The 15,975-nt window shown below is 45.7% G+C and overlaps 1 protein-coding gene and 1 long non-coding RNA gene across 7 annotated transcripts in view; one reads left to right on the top strand and one right to left on the bottom strand.

The window, feature by feature from the left end:
- Positions 1-15,975, top strand: part of LOC120386040 — a 65,549-nt gene that overhangs the window by 33,869 nt on the left and 15,705 nt on the right. The window lies entirely within an intron of this gene.
- Positions 10,540-15,975, bottom strand: part of TTC28 (tetratricopeptide repeat domain 28) — a 445,830-nt gene continuing 440,394 nt past the window's right edge. For all 6 annotated transcript variants that reach the window (XM_039504811.1, XM_039504812.1, XM_039504814.1 and 3 more), the window contains one exon: positions 10,540-14,566. In XM_039504811.1, coding sequence (XP_039360745.1) covers positions 12,945-14,566 — 1,622 coding nt within the window. In that variant the 3' untranslated portion in view covers positions 10,540-12,944. The remainder of the gene's footprint in view (positions 14,567-15,975) is intronic.

Raw genomic sequence — 15,975 nt, 5'->3', positions numbered from 1 at the left:
TTCGACGGTATTGGCCTCCGGGAGTTATCCTAGAGTGCTCCATTGTGACCGCTCTGGACAGCGCTCTCAACTCCCATGCACTGGCCATGTAGACAGGAAAAGGCCCGCGAACTTTTGAATCTCATTTCCTGTTTGGCCAACATGGCGATCTGCAGGTGAGTGCAGATCTCATCAGCAGAGGTGACCATGATGGAGTCCCAGAATCACAAAAGATCCCCAGCATGGACTGAATGGGAGGTATGGGATCTGATCGCTGTGTGGGGAGATGAATCCGTGCTATCAGAACTCCATTCCAAAAGACGAAATGCCCAAACATTTGAAAAAATCTCAAAGGGCAGGAAGGACAGAGGCTATAACAGGGACCTGCAACAGTGCCGCGTGGAACTTAAGGAGCTGAGGCAAGCCTACCAAAAAAAAAAAGAGAGGCAAATGGCCTCTCCGGGTCAGAGCCCCAGACATGCCGCTTCTATGATGAGCTGCATGCCATTCTAGGGGGTGCCCCTACAACTACCCCACCGCTGTGCTTTGACTCCATCAATGCAACAGGGATGCGGGTTTTGGGGACGAGGAAGATGATGAGGAGGTTGAAGATAGCTCACAGCAAGGAAGCTCACTCTGGACCTGGAGTCAGTACCCTCCGAACCCACCCAAGGCTGCCTCCCAGACCCGCCAGGCAGAGAAGGAACCTCTGGTGAGTGTACCTTTGTAAATATTATACATGGTTTAAAAGCAAGCTTGTTTAATGATTAATTTGCCCTGGCATTCGCGGCCAGTACAGCTACTGGAAAAGTCTGTTAACGTGTCTGGGGAGGGAGCGGAAATCCTCCAGGGACATCTCCATAAAGCTCTCCTGGATGTACTCCCAAAGCCTTTGCAAAAGGTTTCTGGGGAGGGCAGCCTTATTCCGTCCTCCATGGTAGGACACTTTACCACGCCAGGCCAGTAGCACGTAGTCTGGAATCACTGCATAACAAAGTATGGCAGCGTGTGGTCCTGGTGTTTGCTGGCATTCAAACAGCATCCGTTCTTTATCTCTCTGTGTTATCCTCAGGAGAGTGATATTGTTCCTGGTTACCTGGTTGAAGTAGAGTGATTTTATTAAGGGGACATTCAGAGGTGCCCGTTCCTGCTGGGCTGTTTGCCTGTGGCTGAACAGAAATGTTCCCCGCTCTTAGCCACGCGGTGAGGGGAGGGGTGAAGCAATCATCCCAGAGAATTGGGTGTGTATGCAGGGGTGGGGGGGTTAGTTGGGTTTGTGCTTCACATTAACCCGAAAACCGCAGCCCCTCCTCCTTTTAAATGGCCAACCCAACGGCTGCTTGGTATGGAACATGAGGGCGCTGTTGTTTGAAACCATTCCCACATGTTATGAAGGTTAAAGAAGCCAAAAGACTGAGTCTTACCATGGCTGCCTGCAATCCAAATTCTGTTGCCCGGCCCTGCGTAAAAGATCTCTCACACCAAACCGGCATACCCTCAATAAGAGGCAAAATGTGACCTTGTACCGAAAGCACATCTGCTAGGTAATGTTAACAGCAAGGTTTACCATGTAAAAGTCTACCCATTGGTCTCTAAAATGTGTCTTTTGAACTAACCACTCTCCCTTTTTTTCCTCCCTCAGCTGCAAATGTTTCAACGCTCACACTATCTTCTCCTTCCTAGACGCTAGCAAAGATTAGAAGGCGAAAAAAACGCACTCGCAATGAAATGTTCTCTGAGCTCATGCAGTCCTCCCACACTGAAAGATCCCAGCAGAATGCATGGAGGCAGACAAGTCAGAGTCCAGGAAAGCACAATATGAACACGAGGACAGGTGGTGGGCTGAAGATAAGAAGTGGCGGGCAGAAGATGATAGGTGGCGTCAGCTTGGTGACGGAAGGAGGCACTGCTGAGGCTACTGGAGGAACAAACTGATATGCTCCGGTGTATGACTGAGGTTCAGGAAAGGCAGCTTGAGTACAGAGCGCCACTACAGCCCCAGTGTAACCAACCGCCCTTCTCCCCAAGTTCCATAGCCTCCTCACCCAGACGTCTAAGAACGCGGTGGGGGGCCTCCGGGCACCCAACCACTCCACCCCAGAGGACTGCCCAAGGAACAGAAGGCTGGCATTCAATAAGTTTTAAAGTGGAGTGTGGCCTTGTCCTTCCCTCCTCCCCCACCCCTCCCGGGCTATCTTGGCAGTTATCCCCCTATTTGTGTGATGAATTAATAAAGAATGCATGAATGTGAAGCAACAATGACTTTATTGCCTCTGCAAGCGGTGATTGAAGGGGGTGGGGAGGGTGGTTAGCTTACAGGGAAGTAGAGTGAACCAAGCGGGGGGAGGGGTTCATCAAGGAGAAACTAACAGAACTCTCATACCGTAGCCTGGCCAGTCATGAAACTGGTTTTCAAAGCTTCTCTGATGCGCACTGCACCCTCCTGTACTCTGCTAACTGCCCTGGTGTCTGGCTGCTTGTAATCAGTGGCCAGGAGATTTGCCTCAACCTCCCACTGCGCCATAAACGTCCCCCCCCTTACTCTCACAGATATTGTGGAGCACACAGCAAGCAGCAATAACAATGGGAATATTGGTTTCATTGAGGTCTATCCGAGTCAGTAAACTGCACCAGTAACCCTTTAAACGTCCAAATGCCCATTCTACCACCATTCTGCACTTGCTCAGCCTATAGCTGAACAGCTCCTGACTACTGTCCAGGCTGCCTGTGTATGGCTTCATGAGCCATGGCACTAAGGGGTAGGCTGGGTCCCCCAGGATAACTATAGGCATTTCAACATTCCCAATGGTTATTTTCTGGTCTGGGAAGTAAATCCCTTGCTGCAGCCGTTTAAACAGATTAGTGTTCCTGAAGACGCGAGCGCCATGAATCCTTTCCAGCCATCCCACGTTGATGTTGGTGAAACGTCCCTTGTGATCCACCAGTGCTTGCAGCACCATTGAAATGTACCCCTTGCGGTTTATGTACTTGCTGGCTTGGTTCTCCGTGCCAAGACAGGGATACAGGGTCCGTCTATCGCCCCACCACAGTTAGGGAACCCTACTGCAGCAAAGCCATCCACGATGACCTGCACATTTCCCAGAGTCACTACCCTTGATAGCAGCAGCTTACGCATGGCCTACTTGGATCACAGCAGCCCCCACCGTAGATTTGCCCACTCCAAATTGATGCCCAACTGACCGGTAGCTGTCTGGCATTGCAAACTTCCACAGGGCTATCGCTACTCACTTGTGAACTGTGAGGACTGCTCTCATCTTGGTATTCTTGTGCTTCAGAGCAGGGGAAAGCAAGTCACAAAGTTCCATGAAAGTGCCCTTATGCATGCGAAAGTTTCACAGCCACTGGGAATTGTCCCAGACCTGCAACACTGTGTGGTCCCACCAGTCTGTGCTTGTTTCCTGGGCCCAGAATCGTCATTCGACGGCATGAACCTGCCCCATTAACACCATGATGTCCACATTGCCGGGGCCTGTACTTTGAGAGAAGTCTGTGTGCATGTCCTCATCACCGCCCTGCCATCACCTACTCGCCTGCTTTTGCTTGTGCAGGTTCTGGTTCTGCATATACTGCAAGATAATGCATGTGGTGTTTACAGTGCTCATAACTGCGGTGCTCTGAGCAGGCTCCAGGCTTGCTGTCCTATGGCGTCTGCACTGAAAAAAAGGCGCAAAATGATTGTCTGCTGCTGCTCTGACAGAGGGAGGGGCGACTGACAACATGGCTTACAGGGTTGTCACACAGAATGGCCCCCTCAAGGATTGAGCTCACAACCCTGGGTTTTGCAGGCTAATGCTCAAACCACTGAGCTATCCCTCCCTCCCCCCACTCTTCCTGGAGGGAGGGAGGGAGGGAGCAAATGAATACAAAACAAATCTGGTCTCTATTGTTTTAATCCACTCCATCTCTCTTATACATCTTAGGCTGGCAGCAGACGGTGCAGTTCGACTGCTAGCCATCGTTGTTTCGTGGCTGCTCGCCAGCAGACGGTGAAGTACAACTGCTGGCCATCGTCATCTCCCATTTATGTCCAGGTGCCCCTGGCTGGCCTCACTGAGGCCAGCCAGGAGCACACACATCTGCCCAGGTGCCCCCGACTGACCTCACTGAGGTCGGCTAAAAGAGCATCCAGGAGATGATGACGATGGCTACCAATCGTAATGCACCGTCTGCTGCCAAAAGGCAATGAGTTGCTGCTGTGTAGCAATGCAGTACCACATCTGGCAGCACCCAGGAGACATACGGTGACAGTGAACTGAGCAGGCTCCATGCTTGCTGTGGTATGTTGTCTGCACGGGTAACCCAGGAAAAAGGTGAGAAATGATTTATTGCCATTGCTTTCACGGGGGGAGGGGACCTGACAACATTTACCCAGAACCACCAGCAGTAATGTTTTTGCCCCATCAGGCATTGGGAGCTCAACCCAGAATTCCAATAGGCAGCGGAGACTGCGGGAACTGTGGGATAGCTACCCACAGTGCAATGCTCTGGAAGTCAACGCTAGCCTCAGTACTGTGGACGCACTCCGCCGAGTTAATGGTCTTAAGTGGGGACACACACAATTGACTATAATATTGATTCCTAAAAAATCAACTTCTATAAATTCGACCTAATTTCATAGTGTAGACATACCATTGGACACTGTTGTGGATATACATCCCACTGACTTTGTCTGGAAGGCTAAGAGAATGATAAAGTGCCCAGCAAGGGCTGCATTAAGCTCTCAAGCTTTTAATATTTTCCTTTATGTGGTTTTCAGAATGTAGGCTGACTGTGGTCTGCTGTTGCAACTTTCCCCACATATGGACACCATTTGTCTTTTGTTTACCCAGCTAGCTACAGGAGGTCATCCAGTCTAACTCCCTGCTCAAAGCAGGACCAATCCCCAGACAGATTTTTGTCCCAGATCCCTAAATGGCTCCCTCAAGGATTGAACTCACCACTGTGGGTTTAGCAGGCCAATGCTCAAACCACTGAGCTATCCCTCCCATGCAGGCTCCATCCTGTAGGCTCCACAACTCGGATGCGGACTCAGTACCTTATCTGCTGTAGCTGCGTATAGAGCTGCTGACTCCGTAGGGATTTCAGTTTCTTAATGAAAATAACGTTGGTTGGGCTTGCCATTCTTGATTGTGGATCTAACATTTTTAAAGGTATTAGCACCTCAATGGCTCCAGGCTATTTGCAGCAGAATCTGCACCGTCCAAGAGACGGAAACACATTTCATCTGCAAACTGAGAAGTTAGTAGAAATATCCTACTGCAGATTTACAACGTGATTACAAGCCCGTGTGTATGGGTTATTAAAGGTTAAACAAATGGAAAGTTTTCTCATTTTGTGAGCCCTGCAAAAAACTTGCTAATAGGTATATTAGGCCAGATTTTCACCTACACTAAGAACTGTGGTGGTTGCTGTCTGGGATCAGGTTATGGCTCCTTGATTCTGTGGACAGGTCTGTGTCAGCTCTGGGCTGACTTGAGTTGGAGCAACTTAGTGGCTGCTCTAATTTATGACAGTACATCTATCCCCCAGGGGACCATAGCCCGGCTGAAAATTGGCCGAATGGAGTGGAACACAAGGGGGCAATGGCCAGGATGGCTCACCCATGAGCCTGCTCTGTATCAGCTGAGAGCACTGGGGAATTCTCAGCTGGCCAGATTCCAGCTCCTTTGTCCCACATAAGCAGTGCAAAAGAATCATCAGGTCAGAGGAGCCAAACGCATTCGCCTCTGCAAACCCAGACACAAAGGGAGGATAAATTAAATTCTTCTCACTTGCTTGCAATGAAGGAAGAAGCATTTCCAAAATTAATGATGTTTCTCCCAACTGGGAGTTGCTACAGAATATCAGGCATGTCTGAAATTCTGGACTTTTCATACACCAAACTGTGAATCTAAAATTACTTTTATAACAATCTCAAAGTTAGTGTTTGAAAATAGCTGAGCATTTAGAACACTGGAAATTCACATTTAAAGTTCAGACACTACATTGGGCTCATAGCCCGGCTCACCATCCGCCTAAAAGATATATTATTCTTACACCTTTTGAACATGATCATCAGCATGGAAGCTGGTGGCTTTACAAGACTATAGAGAGATCAGTATTCCACTAAAAGGAAGAATTCTGCTTTCCTGCCTTCACTAATTCTGCTACTGTGTGTGTTCTTGATGATTGGCTTCCAAGACAAAAGGATGGGTTTATTACCATATAACATCAAATATGGTCATATAATTGACTCTAAATAAGAATGTAGCATTTTCTAAATGTAGCCATTTTCCCTTTTATGTCAAAAGGCTAAAGTTGTATGTTTCAGCAAATAGGCTACAGCATTGAGGTGTGTGGTTCAGATGCACAGAGTACATCAGGCAAATGTACTGTATGTCGGATTCTGAGAAAAGCTGCACTGGCTTTTGTCTAAATGCCAGTGTCCCTGATCATCTACTTTTGTCCCATGAAATGTAGTTGGACCAATTCAGATATTAAACTTTTAGCCAAATTCCTGATGTTTGTCCAGTGGTGCAATGAGATATTGCAGTGGTTGGCACTCTAAAAATACATCTCTGAATGGAATAGACACAGTATTCCTTATGCATCCGTGAGGAGGTGCCACCACCTTAGGAACAAGAATGAGGCAGGCCAATAGGAAACAACAGGAGCTATCTATCCCATTGTTAACACTCTGCTCATCACCATGGAAATATGGTGCTTGGCTGACAGGGCAGGAGTGCAATCAGAACTCGCTCCTGGGAAAGCTCCTTCCAAAAGGTGGAGTTAAGTGGTAACCAAGCAGCCTGTCCAAGCAATGCTACCACAGGTTAAGTTGCTAATTCTTGCCAGGTGTTGGAGACCCTGAGGGTGAGAAAGCCTGGTGTTTCAGGTATTTGGGCGAGGCCTCTTACAGTCTGTTCTGCTTGTACAACTAGAGTTCGCACAGATAGCTGAGCGATAGGCCCATAGATGTTCTGTTCTGCTTGTATAACTAGAGATCACACAGATAGCTGAGCAATAGGCTCCACAGACACACCTTACATACAATAAAAAGGCAAATTCTATTTATTGCCTGCTGCCCGTGTCGTCACAGCATCTAAGCAGTAACTGCCCTTACATATATCACGGTGAAAGTCTAGCTTAAACCAAACAAGTTTGTTTAACTCTGCCCTGTACCACAGCTCCAGCAGACAAAGAGTCCGAGGGTTATATCACCCCTCCACTTCTCATTGCTGCTGGCAGAAACAAGAAAATTGCGCATATGTTGGCTCTACCATCTCCTGCTGGTGGAAGAGGAAGTGTCCATACCATTACTTCTCTTTCTGATTGGAGTACTGTCTTCTACAACAGGAAGCAAAGGGAGCACTCACTAACCCTCCCATTGCCACACTAGTAGACAGTCGCAGTTGTGATAGTGTTGGAACTGGCCGCTGATGTTCCGTAGCCACAGCATGTAAATTATTGCATGACAAATGTCTTATTTGGAGTCTGAGGATGAAGGTAGTTAGCAGTCGTCCATGGCCAGATATCTGGTGTAGGGAAGTCAGAGGACTAAACAATCCATTAGAAATGTGATCCTAGGACACAACACTGAAGTACTGAGAGAACTCATGCTTTAATAGACACTGAAATCACAAAGAAAGAAGGCCAAATGCCCTAGCAATTTCAATAAAAATATGAAATTCTTTTTACATGGTAAATTTTGTAATATAAAATGTTTAATGCTGTCTGGAAACAGAGTTTTAATTTACAAAAAAGTCCATATAGGCCAAACATGGCTAATACTGCATACAAGGAGAGTGAGTGCTAAAGAGCTGCTGCATGGGAGAAGGGTCTTAGCTGACTAGTCCTCCTTGAGTTACCATCTTCAAAGTTCTTTTGTAAGATTTCTGCAACATAAGGGCCCAGTTCACAATACACATGTACAGCCTTTCTGGACAACAAGGCAGAATAGATGCATTACAGTATTCCCATATTTACTGAAATCGCTCAAATTCATTGTCACCCAGCCGCAAGTGACCAGTGCTTCTTAAATGGGCATGCAGATTTTCTGCAAGCTTAGTACCTACCCTACAACCTAAAACAGATGTTCAGTGAAAAAGTGGTACCAGTTGAAGGGAAATGTCGCTGAGGGGTAGGATTCATGGTTGGAGTATCCCCTTAGCTACCTTTACCTCAACAGTTTTTCAATATGAACCTTTTTGTTTCCTTGTTTAAATAAGGATCTGATAACAAGGAGAATCAGCACCTGGCTAGTTCAGGCCACCTTATGAAATCAGGACAGAATTTGACTTTTGGCTCTTTCCATTTATCTAAAGACAATCAACAAAATATTCACAATTAGTATTTCACACAGTAAAACATACTAGGCAAAACTAAACGAAAATATATTCTATTGCCTTGGGATATTTTTTGCATGTGGGAGGTTTATCTTGAAAGTGGATAATACCTAGTTCTTATTGCTCACTGTATTAAGCAGTGTCATCACTTGTACCATGCACAAATACGACGACAAATGCATGTAACTTCCACAGAAGGGATTCTAATATCAAAAGGAGGAAAATGGGTTATTTTTACTTCCTGAATTTTAACACATAAATGGCAAATCTGATCATTTCTCATCTATGGGGCGGGGAAGTGAAGTGTAAGGGTTTGTGAGGTATCTCCCGCCCAGGAGCAGGCAGGAAGTGTGTGATGTTCACAGCTCTCAGTAAAACCAGTAGAAGTGCCATGTGTCCACAGAAATGCAATCCCAAAATCATTCATATTTATACACCACCAATTCCCCAAATACTGAACTTCCCTCTTCTCTGCATCCTAATCACTTTCCTCTTTAATACATTTTTACTGATCCAGATTTTCTGAAAGTTCAGTTGCTAGTAAGAAGCCCACTGGAGGTGTGAAAATAGGCTATACCAAAATGGCAGCTTTTGAACTGTATCAGTTCTGTATGATTATAGCTCCATGTATGGAACATATACAGGGGGGATTTCTGGCATGTCATGCAGCACAGCAGGGAGTATGTGCTGTTATGTAAACGAAAAGCTGCCCACCTCCAATCTTGATATTTCTAAGATGTCGTACTAAAATGGTAAAGTTGATTGGAGTGGAACCTATGGGGTCTCTCAGTGGCTTGAACAAATGTGGCCAAATTTATTTGTATCAACATCATCATCATTTACAAAATTTCTTAGCTGTTGTACTGACATACTTCTTCCCCTTATTCTAATGCTTCTGGGCTAATTAAGAAAGGATAACCCCTCGGGCCAAACTGTCACATAGGAAGCTGCAGGCAGTGGTGGTGTAGCCGTGTTAGTCCCAGGATATTAGAGAAACAAGGTAGGTGAGGTAGTATTGTTTATTAGACCAACTTCAGTTGGTGAGAGAGAGAAGCTTTCAAGCTACACAGAGCTCTTCAGGTCTGGGAAAGGTACTAAGGCTATGTCTACACTGCACTTTCGTCGGTAAAATTTTGTAGCTCCGGTGTGGGAAAAAACCCACGTCCTGGGGCTAGGTCTACATTGCAGCAGCTATAACGGCGCAGCTGCACAGATGCAGCTGTAGCACTTCAGGAGAAGCCAACAGGAGAGAGCTCTCCCATGGGCTTAATAACTCCACCTCCACAAGAGGTGGGAGACGTTCTCTCGCTAACATAGCGCTGTCCACACCGGTGCTTAGGTCGATATAACTTACATCACTCAGGGGTGTGGATTATTCATACTCCTGAGCCACATAAATTATACTGAAGTAATTTGTAGTGTAGACGTAATCTGGTTGCAGATAGTTGTAATAAGCCACAAATCCAGTGTCTGTTTAAGACCAGTATTATCAGTGTCTAGGAACGTCATGAATTTAAGGTCCCAGGCTCATCTTTTGAATTACCTCATCTAGTGTACTAAATGCCTTAATAATAATTACAACAACTACGTGGATGAAACCAGACAATCACTATGCTCCTCAATGAACTCACACAGGAAAATGATAAAGGACAAAAAACACCTGTCATCTGTGGGTGAACACTTTTCAAAGGGATCGCTCTATATCTGACCTATCATCCTCATCTTCAAAGGAAACCTGCACAACATTTTCAAAAGACAAGCCTGGAGGATTAAATTCAAAGCTTTGCTAGACACTAAAAATCCTGGACTGATCAGAGACATTGGATTTATTATGGCTTATTACAACCATCTGTAACCCACTAACCCCTCTTTTTGTGCTACGATGGAAAGGTTGTTAATGGGCCACTTCACCATGAACAATACCTTAAAATATGTGCTCATTACTTGTGCTAAACTGTCTAGTCCATCTTGTATTTAGCTGTCATACTCTTAGGTCTGCACTTAAAACACTGCAACTGTGCCTCTGTAGCGCTTAAGCGAAGATGCTCCTACGCTGACAGGAGACGCATCTGCATAGTTAATCCATCTCCGAGAGGTGGTAGCTCTGTCAATGGGAGAAGCTCTCCCATCGACATAGCACTGTCTACGACGGGGTGGAAGGTTAGGTTGGTATAACGATGTCTCTCGAGTGTGGATTTTTCACACCCCTGTGTGAGGTAGTTATACCAACATAGGTCTGTAGTGTAGACCTGGCTTTCGTAGCTTTCCCAGACTCGAGGAAGAGCTCTGTGTAGCTAAAAAGCTTCTCTCTCTCTCACCAACAGAAGTTGGGCCAATAAAACATATTACAATCACCCACATAGGAAACTGTAATGCAACAGCCAAATAATTTGCATCTAGTAAGAATAGTATTAGATTTAGCTTACTGTTTTGCCACATTTTCTAATATGTGTAAGTGGAGCATTAAGCTCTTCCTGGTCTTTTGCACTGAAGGTTTCATGATCATCCCTCTCTCTATTAACTGTCTGCATGCACATCCCCTGACATATGGTATCTGTAGTGCTTGCATTTAGTTTCTTGTGCAGTTGTGAAACATTCCTCTCCAAACCATAGGGTTTTTAAATGCTAATCAGGGCCAGTATTTTATATTACAGCCATGTAACATTAAATTGGGAGAATTTAATGCTTTGTTCTGCTGTAGCACCTTTCATACAGGATTTCAAAGATCATCACAAATGTTAAGACCTAGAGCTTCAAAAAGGGGCCGGGTGACACAATTTTATGCAACTACAGTTATGCCTAGCTAGAAGCCTAGCCAGTTGATTGCACCCACAAGTCATGTAGATAGGCCTCTCCTACAGAGCATAACACCAGGAGCTGAGCTGAAGTCTAACTAAAAATCGAGGCCTAATTAATTAAGCCTCACAACACCCCTGTGAGGTAGGTAGGTAAGTATTACTACCCCCATTTGACAGATGGGGGTGCTCAGGCACAGAGGGGTGAAGTGACTAGTTCAAAGTCTCACAGTGAATTGGGGAAGAGTCTTTTGCAGAAGGCAGGTGCCTCCACTTTGTTCCTTGCTCTAAGACTCTCACAGCACATTGCCTGTGTAATACTTTGCTTTGAGCTAGATGTGCAGTGTGGCTGAGTTCATGTTGCTATGTATGTCCTGGTTTCAGTGCATGTAAATTCAGTCTTTGTTACATTAACTCTGTGGTTTGTATTTAACTACCTTCTTTAAAAACAAGTGTCCCCAGCCTGATTCCCAACTGCCTTAGCTCCGCCTCACTGTGTGATGGCTGTTGCCCAGCCTGTCCTCCCCTCCTAGCTGCAGGAGTGCTCCTGGCTTTCCCACTTGGCCCAGGGAGAAGGCGTTAACAGACCCAGGTGCATAGATTTTAACATGCAGTCAGTTTGCACTTTCCATCCCATGTGCGGTCTGTTTGCACAAAGACACAGACCTATTTAATTTGTATATATTGGCCCTGAAAGCAACATAACAGAGAAAGGGATTGTGGGATTCTCCATGGGAAGAGACTTGGGAAGATCTAGTAGTAATGGAGAGAGCTCCTTGAACATGTGATCACTAGATCACATGTCAATATCCGATTTCCGCATGCTGAGGAGCTGCACACTGCATAACCCTCTCACATTCACTGTGCATCTGCCTCTCATTTTCAGAGTTAAACAGAAAAGTTCTGTGCTGACTAGCTACCTGCTGATATGAAAAACTTACCCTTGTAAAATTATGTGCAACAAAGGTACCACTTTGTAAAACCAGAACTTGCATCTGTCACTCTCACGCTACTCAGATATGGGATTTTGTTCATTACTTACCAAAATGTTCTTTTGGGGTCAGACCAATCTATGGAAATTTCAGCCTAAAAGGCATTTCTTCAGAAAAAGTTAATTGAAAGTGGAATTAAGAATGGAACATCCCTTTCTACTTTATCGGCATGTCACCAGCACAGCACCAGAATGATGTGTTGTAACCGCCAATACAATGTTGCCAAGGAGTTGTACATTGCTAGCATTTTCTCAAATATGCTTGCATTTGGCTAACAGCAATTTCACCTAGTTACATTATCATCTACTCCCCCTGCGCAGCCCCTGGAAGCATAAAAGCAATGGCTTGTACTTCTGCTCTGTGTGCATCATCCTTGTGGCATAAAATGGAAGATTTGCCTCGTCTCACCTCCTTCCCCAATCCCTGGATATGTATAAATTGTGTATAAAAATCCAACTGTAAACATCCTTTCAGCATAAGAAATACATGTAGGTGGTTTAAAGGCTAACATGTTGTGAACAGACCTACAGATTAATTGGATTTGCTGCTGCACAGAATTAGCTGTGTATGCTACACAAAACTGTCATCAGGTGCATCTGGCCAAAGTACTGACAAGAGGAACTGAAACCTATTTGCATAAGGCCCTTGTCATACATCGCAATTCACTGTGCCAGGCTAATTTGTCTCATTACTCCGCACTGCTAATCATGGGTGTGACCATGGCTTCTCGGGTAATATTCTGTGGTTTTGTATTGATCAAGGCAAGTGGGTAGAAGCAAATACCGAAAACCTTTATGTGATTGCAAGTTGAATCAACTGGTATAAAAGACATTTCAACATTTGGAGGAAGGGAAAAATCTCCCTGGTGACAAAAATTTATAACCATTCCCAGATGGCAGCCTCAAGGGGTGTACTGTTCCCGGAATGCTATTGGAAGGTGGAGAATGGGATGAAGTCACTGCATTGGTAGTTTCAGGGCACCTGTGTCCATTTGGAGGATTCTTTTGTGGAGAAGCAAGGTGTTGCTGAACAGACAACTCCTTAAGTTCCAGCTTGTCTGCACATTCGTCTTTACTGTGCCGTGGAGATAAGTTTAGCAAGCTGAGAACATCTCTCTTAGCAGTCATTGTTCCAGGAGCTCCTCGGAAAATCTTCATGGGGCCTGTGGAATGTGGAGGAGTGCTCTGCCAAAACATTTTCAGGTTGTGGATGGCCTGCACCTTTTCGTCGATGGCAGCCATCTTTAACTTGTCTATATCTGGGGCATCGGCTGGGCTGGAGCGAGCGGAACCAGCTGAGGAGTACGAGAGCGCAGGAGAGGGGGTGCTTCCTGCAGGAGACTGATGCCCTGAGCTTGGGGAGATATTTCTGGGAGATTTAGAAATATGAGCGCTGTAAGGAGAGCTAGGGTACTTGAGTTTAAAGTGAGGGTGTTCAGTTAACGAGCCATGAGAGTCAGAACTCGGAGAAGGCTGCCCACTGTATGGGCCTGTGCCGTCTTTGTTGGACATCTCCGATGTTGTGGGGCTGTTATATCCGGAACTCACTTTCTGAAGGGATGAGCTCCTTGTTGGAGGCTTTGGTTTAATTGTAACTGGTGAAGGATGACTCCTCTGACTAGAGCTCAGTGGCCTACTGAACGCGCTGGTCTCTGAGGCTCTGAATACACAAGTACCAGCTGCTGCTCCATCTTCCGCGTTCTTCTTGCACATCTGACTGCCGCTTCTTTGAAGACGTTCAACAGCAATAAGGTGACTTTGAGTCTCCTCCAGAATTTTCTGGGCCAACTCTTGTGGATCGAGCTTCGGGTTGTTCTCCTCTTGGGATTTGACAGTGCTGTCAGTTTCAGTGCTAGATTGGTCAGATTCTCCAGTATCAGAACTTGCAAGTTTTCCAACTTTTTGGAAAGGTGAGTTCGGACTGGGAATAAGAGTAATTTTAACAGGGGAATTTGGGGTACTTATGCTCCCTTTGGAACTGACAGAAACTTTAATCCCTCCAGATTGACCAGTTTTGGATTGTTTGTGATCAGGGGAAAATCTTGTTTTTATATTTTCTTGATAAGTTGCCATAGGCTCATTGCTGATTATAGAAAATCCTTCATACTCCTCATTGTCTTTGCTGGCTGCAGCAGTGGTCTGTGGAGACAGTTGGCTCCGTGGCACAGAAGACCTTTGCGGATAGACATTCTTAGGCCTTTCATAGTCCTGTCGCCCCCTGTGCCCTGCACCTTCTGATGTGCTATCTGGCTTGGAAACAAAACTCATTGAAGAAGCGATAGAGCTCAGGCTGTACACAGAAATGGCGTCTGATGCAATACTGTCTGGACAAGTAGGAGAGAAGGGAGGGTTCTGATAGCCCAAAGGCATTGGGTTGGAAATGGACTGAGCAGAAGCCAGTGATTCCAGTGATGAGGAACTGTCCAGGCTAAGACGTTTGGGTAACTCTGTAGAATCTAAATAAATGAAAACAGCACTTATTACAATGAAAGCAAGTGGTACAGTATGTGTACTCAGTCTCACTGCTACGATCTAGTCTCATCTGTTTAACAACTCCAGTGCTGCTTCCACTACACAATTGCTAATTATGTGAGAAACATAATGTATGCATCCTAGGAAAGCTGCATGCAGAAACTCAATGCTTCTACCAGAAAATAACTTGGTAGAGTTGATTTTAGTCCTCCAAATCATCTCTTTATATAAGATTCCAGCTGCCAGCAGACCTGAATTCTATTCCTAACTCTGGCATCGACTGGTTATGTGACCACGGGCAAGACAAAACCTCAGTGCCTCGATGTCCCTGTCTATGAAATGAGGCTAGTATTTCCCCTTTCTTGCAGGAGTGCTGTGAGGTCTAATCCATTAACATTTAAACGCATTTTGAGATGCTTGGAAGGGAAGTGCTGACTCATGGAACCAGAGGGTTAGAAGAGTATTGCTGAGCACTCTACAGCTGTGGTCATAGGACCATGGCTATGGCAGGCTCACTTAGGACAAAGATCTAAACATGCTGCTCGTGCAGTCACCTTACTCTAGCTGCCTCAGTCCTATACGGTACCATAAGGGAATGAGAACAAATCCAGTTTGCAGCCATCGTAGGCGCACAAGGCACTAGTGTGAGAGCGACAGAACACGGGACTGTTACGAAATATCAAACCTTGCACTGATGGGAGACCAAGTCAAAGCCAGCTCAGGTCAGGAATGAGCTGGTATTTGGTGGAGCTCAATCCTGGTCCCGGTCTACAAGTATCCACAGCACAAAAAGATACGACCGCAGTTTGCAGCCCTGTTGGCAGACTTAGCCGAGTGAAAGGCCAATTGACGGAAGCTAAACTCCCCTCTCATCACTGAGGCCATCTCTCCAGATTGTAGCTGAGGCATGTTGACAGCTGACAGTCCATACTGCCCTTATGGTCTCTGTTTTATATGAATAGAGGACTTCAGTGCTGTCCCAGCACTAATTCATACGACAGAGTAGTAGAAAATGGGTGATGCCCCTGAACTGTGTAAGGGACACAATCCATATTCGCTTGACTGACAGCTGCTCTTTGTTTGTAGAGAGCTGAATGCCTTTCAGTTTTACTCTAAAGGAGATTTAGCTCCAGGGGAACTAGTGACTTGATGAATCATAGAAGTTAGAGATGGAAGTGACCAACCCATCTCCCAAATTTTCCTCGGAGAGACAGAAATCTCTTCAGATTTTCTTTTGCTCATCCACACCCCGTATCCTCTGCCCAATCCTTGCCCATTAAGAGTTCCCTTCCCCCACGTTATGCCTAGTTCAGTGCACCACCCTGGGCCTCAGACACCCCACTCATAGTATTTGCCAAATAAACTCCCTCTCCTCCTCAAGTCCCCACTTCTC

This window comes from Mauremys reevesii, linkage group 18 (genome assembly GCF_016161935.1).
Source record: "Mauremys reevesii isolate NIE-2019 linkage group 18, ASM1616193v1, whole genome shotgun sequence".
In the NCBI taxonomy this organism is placed as follows: Eukaryota; Metazoa; Chordata; order Testudines; family Geoemydidae; genus Mauremys; species Mauremys reevesii.
Note: the sequence above shows the minus strand (reverse complement) of the source record. Positions and strands in the feature narration are given on the sequence as shown.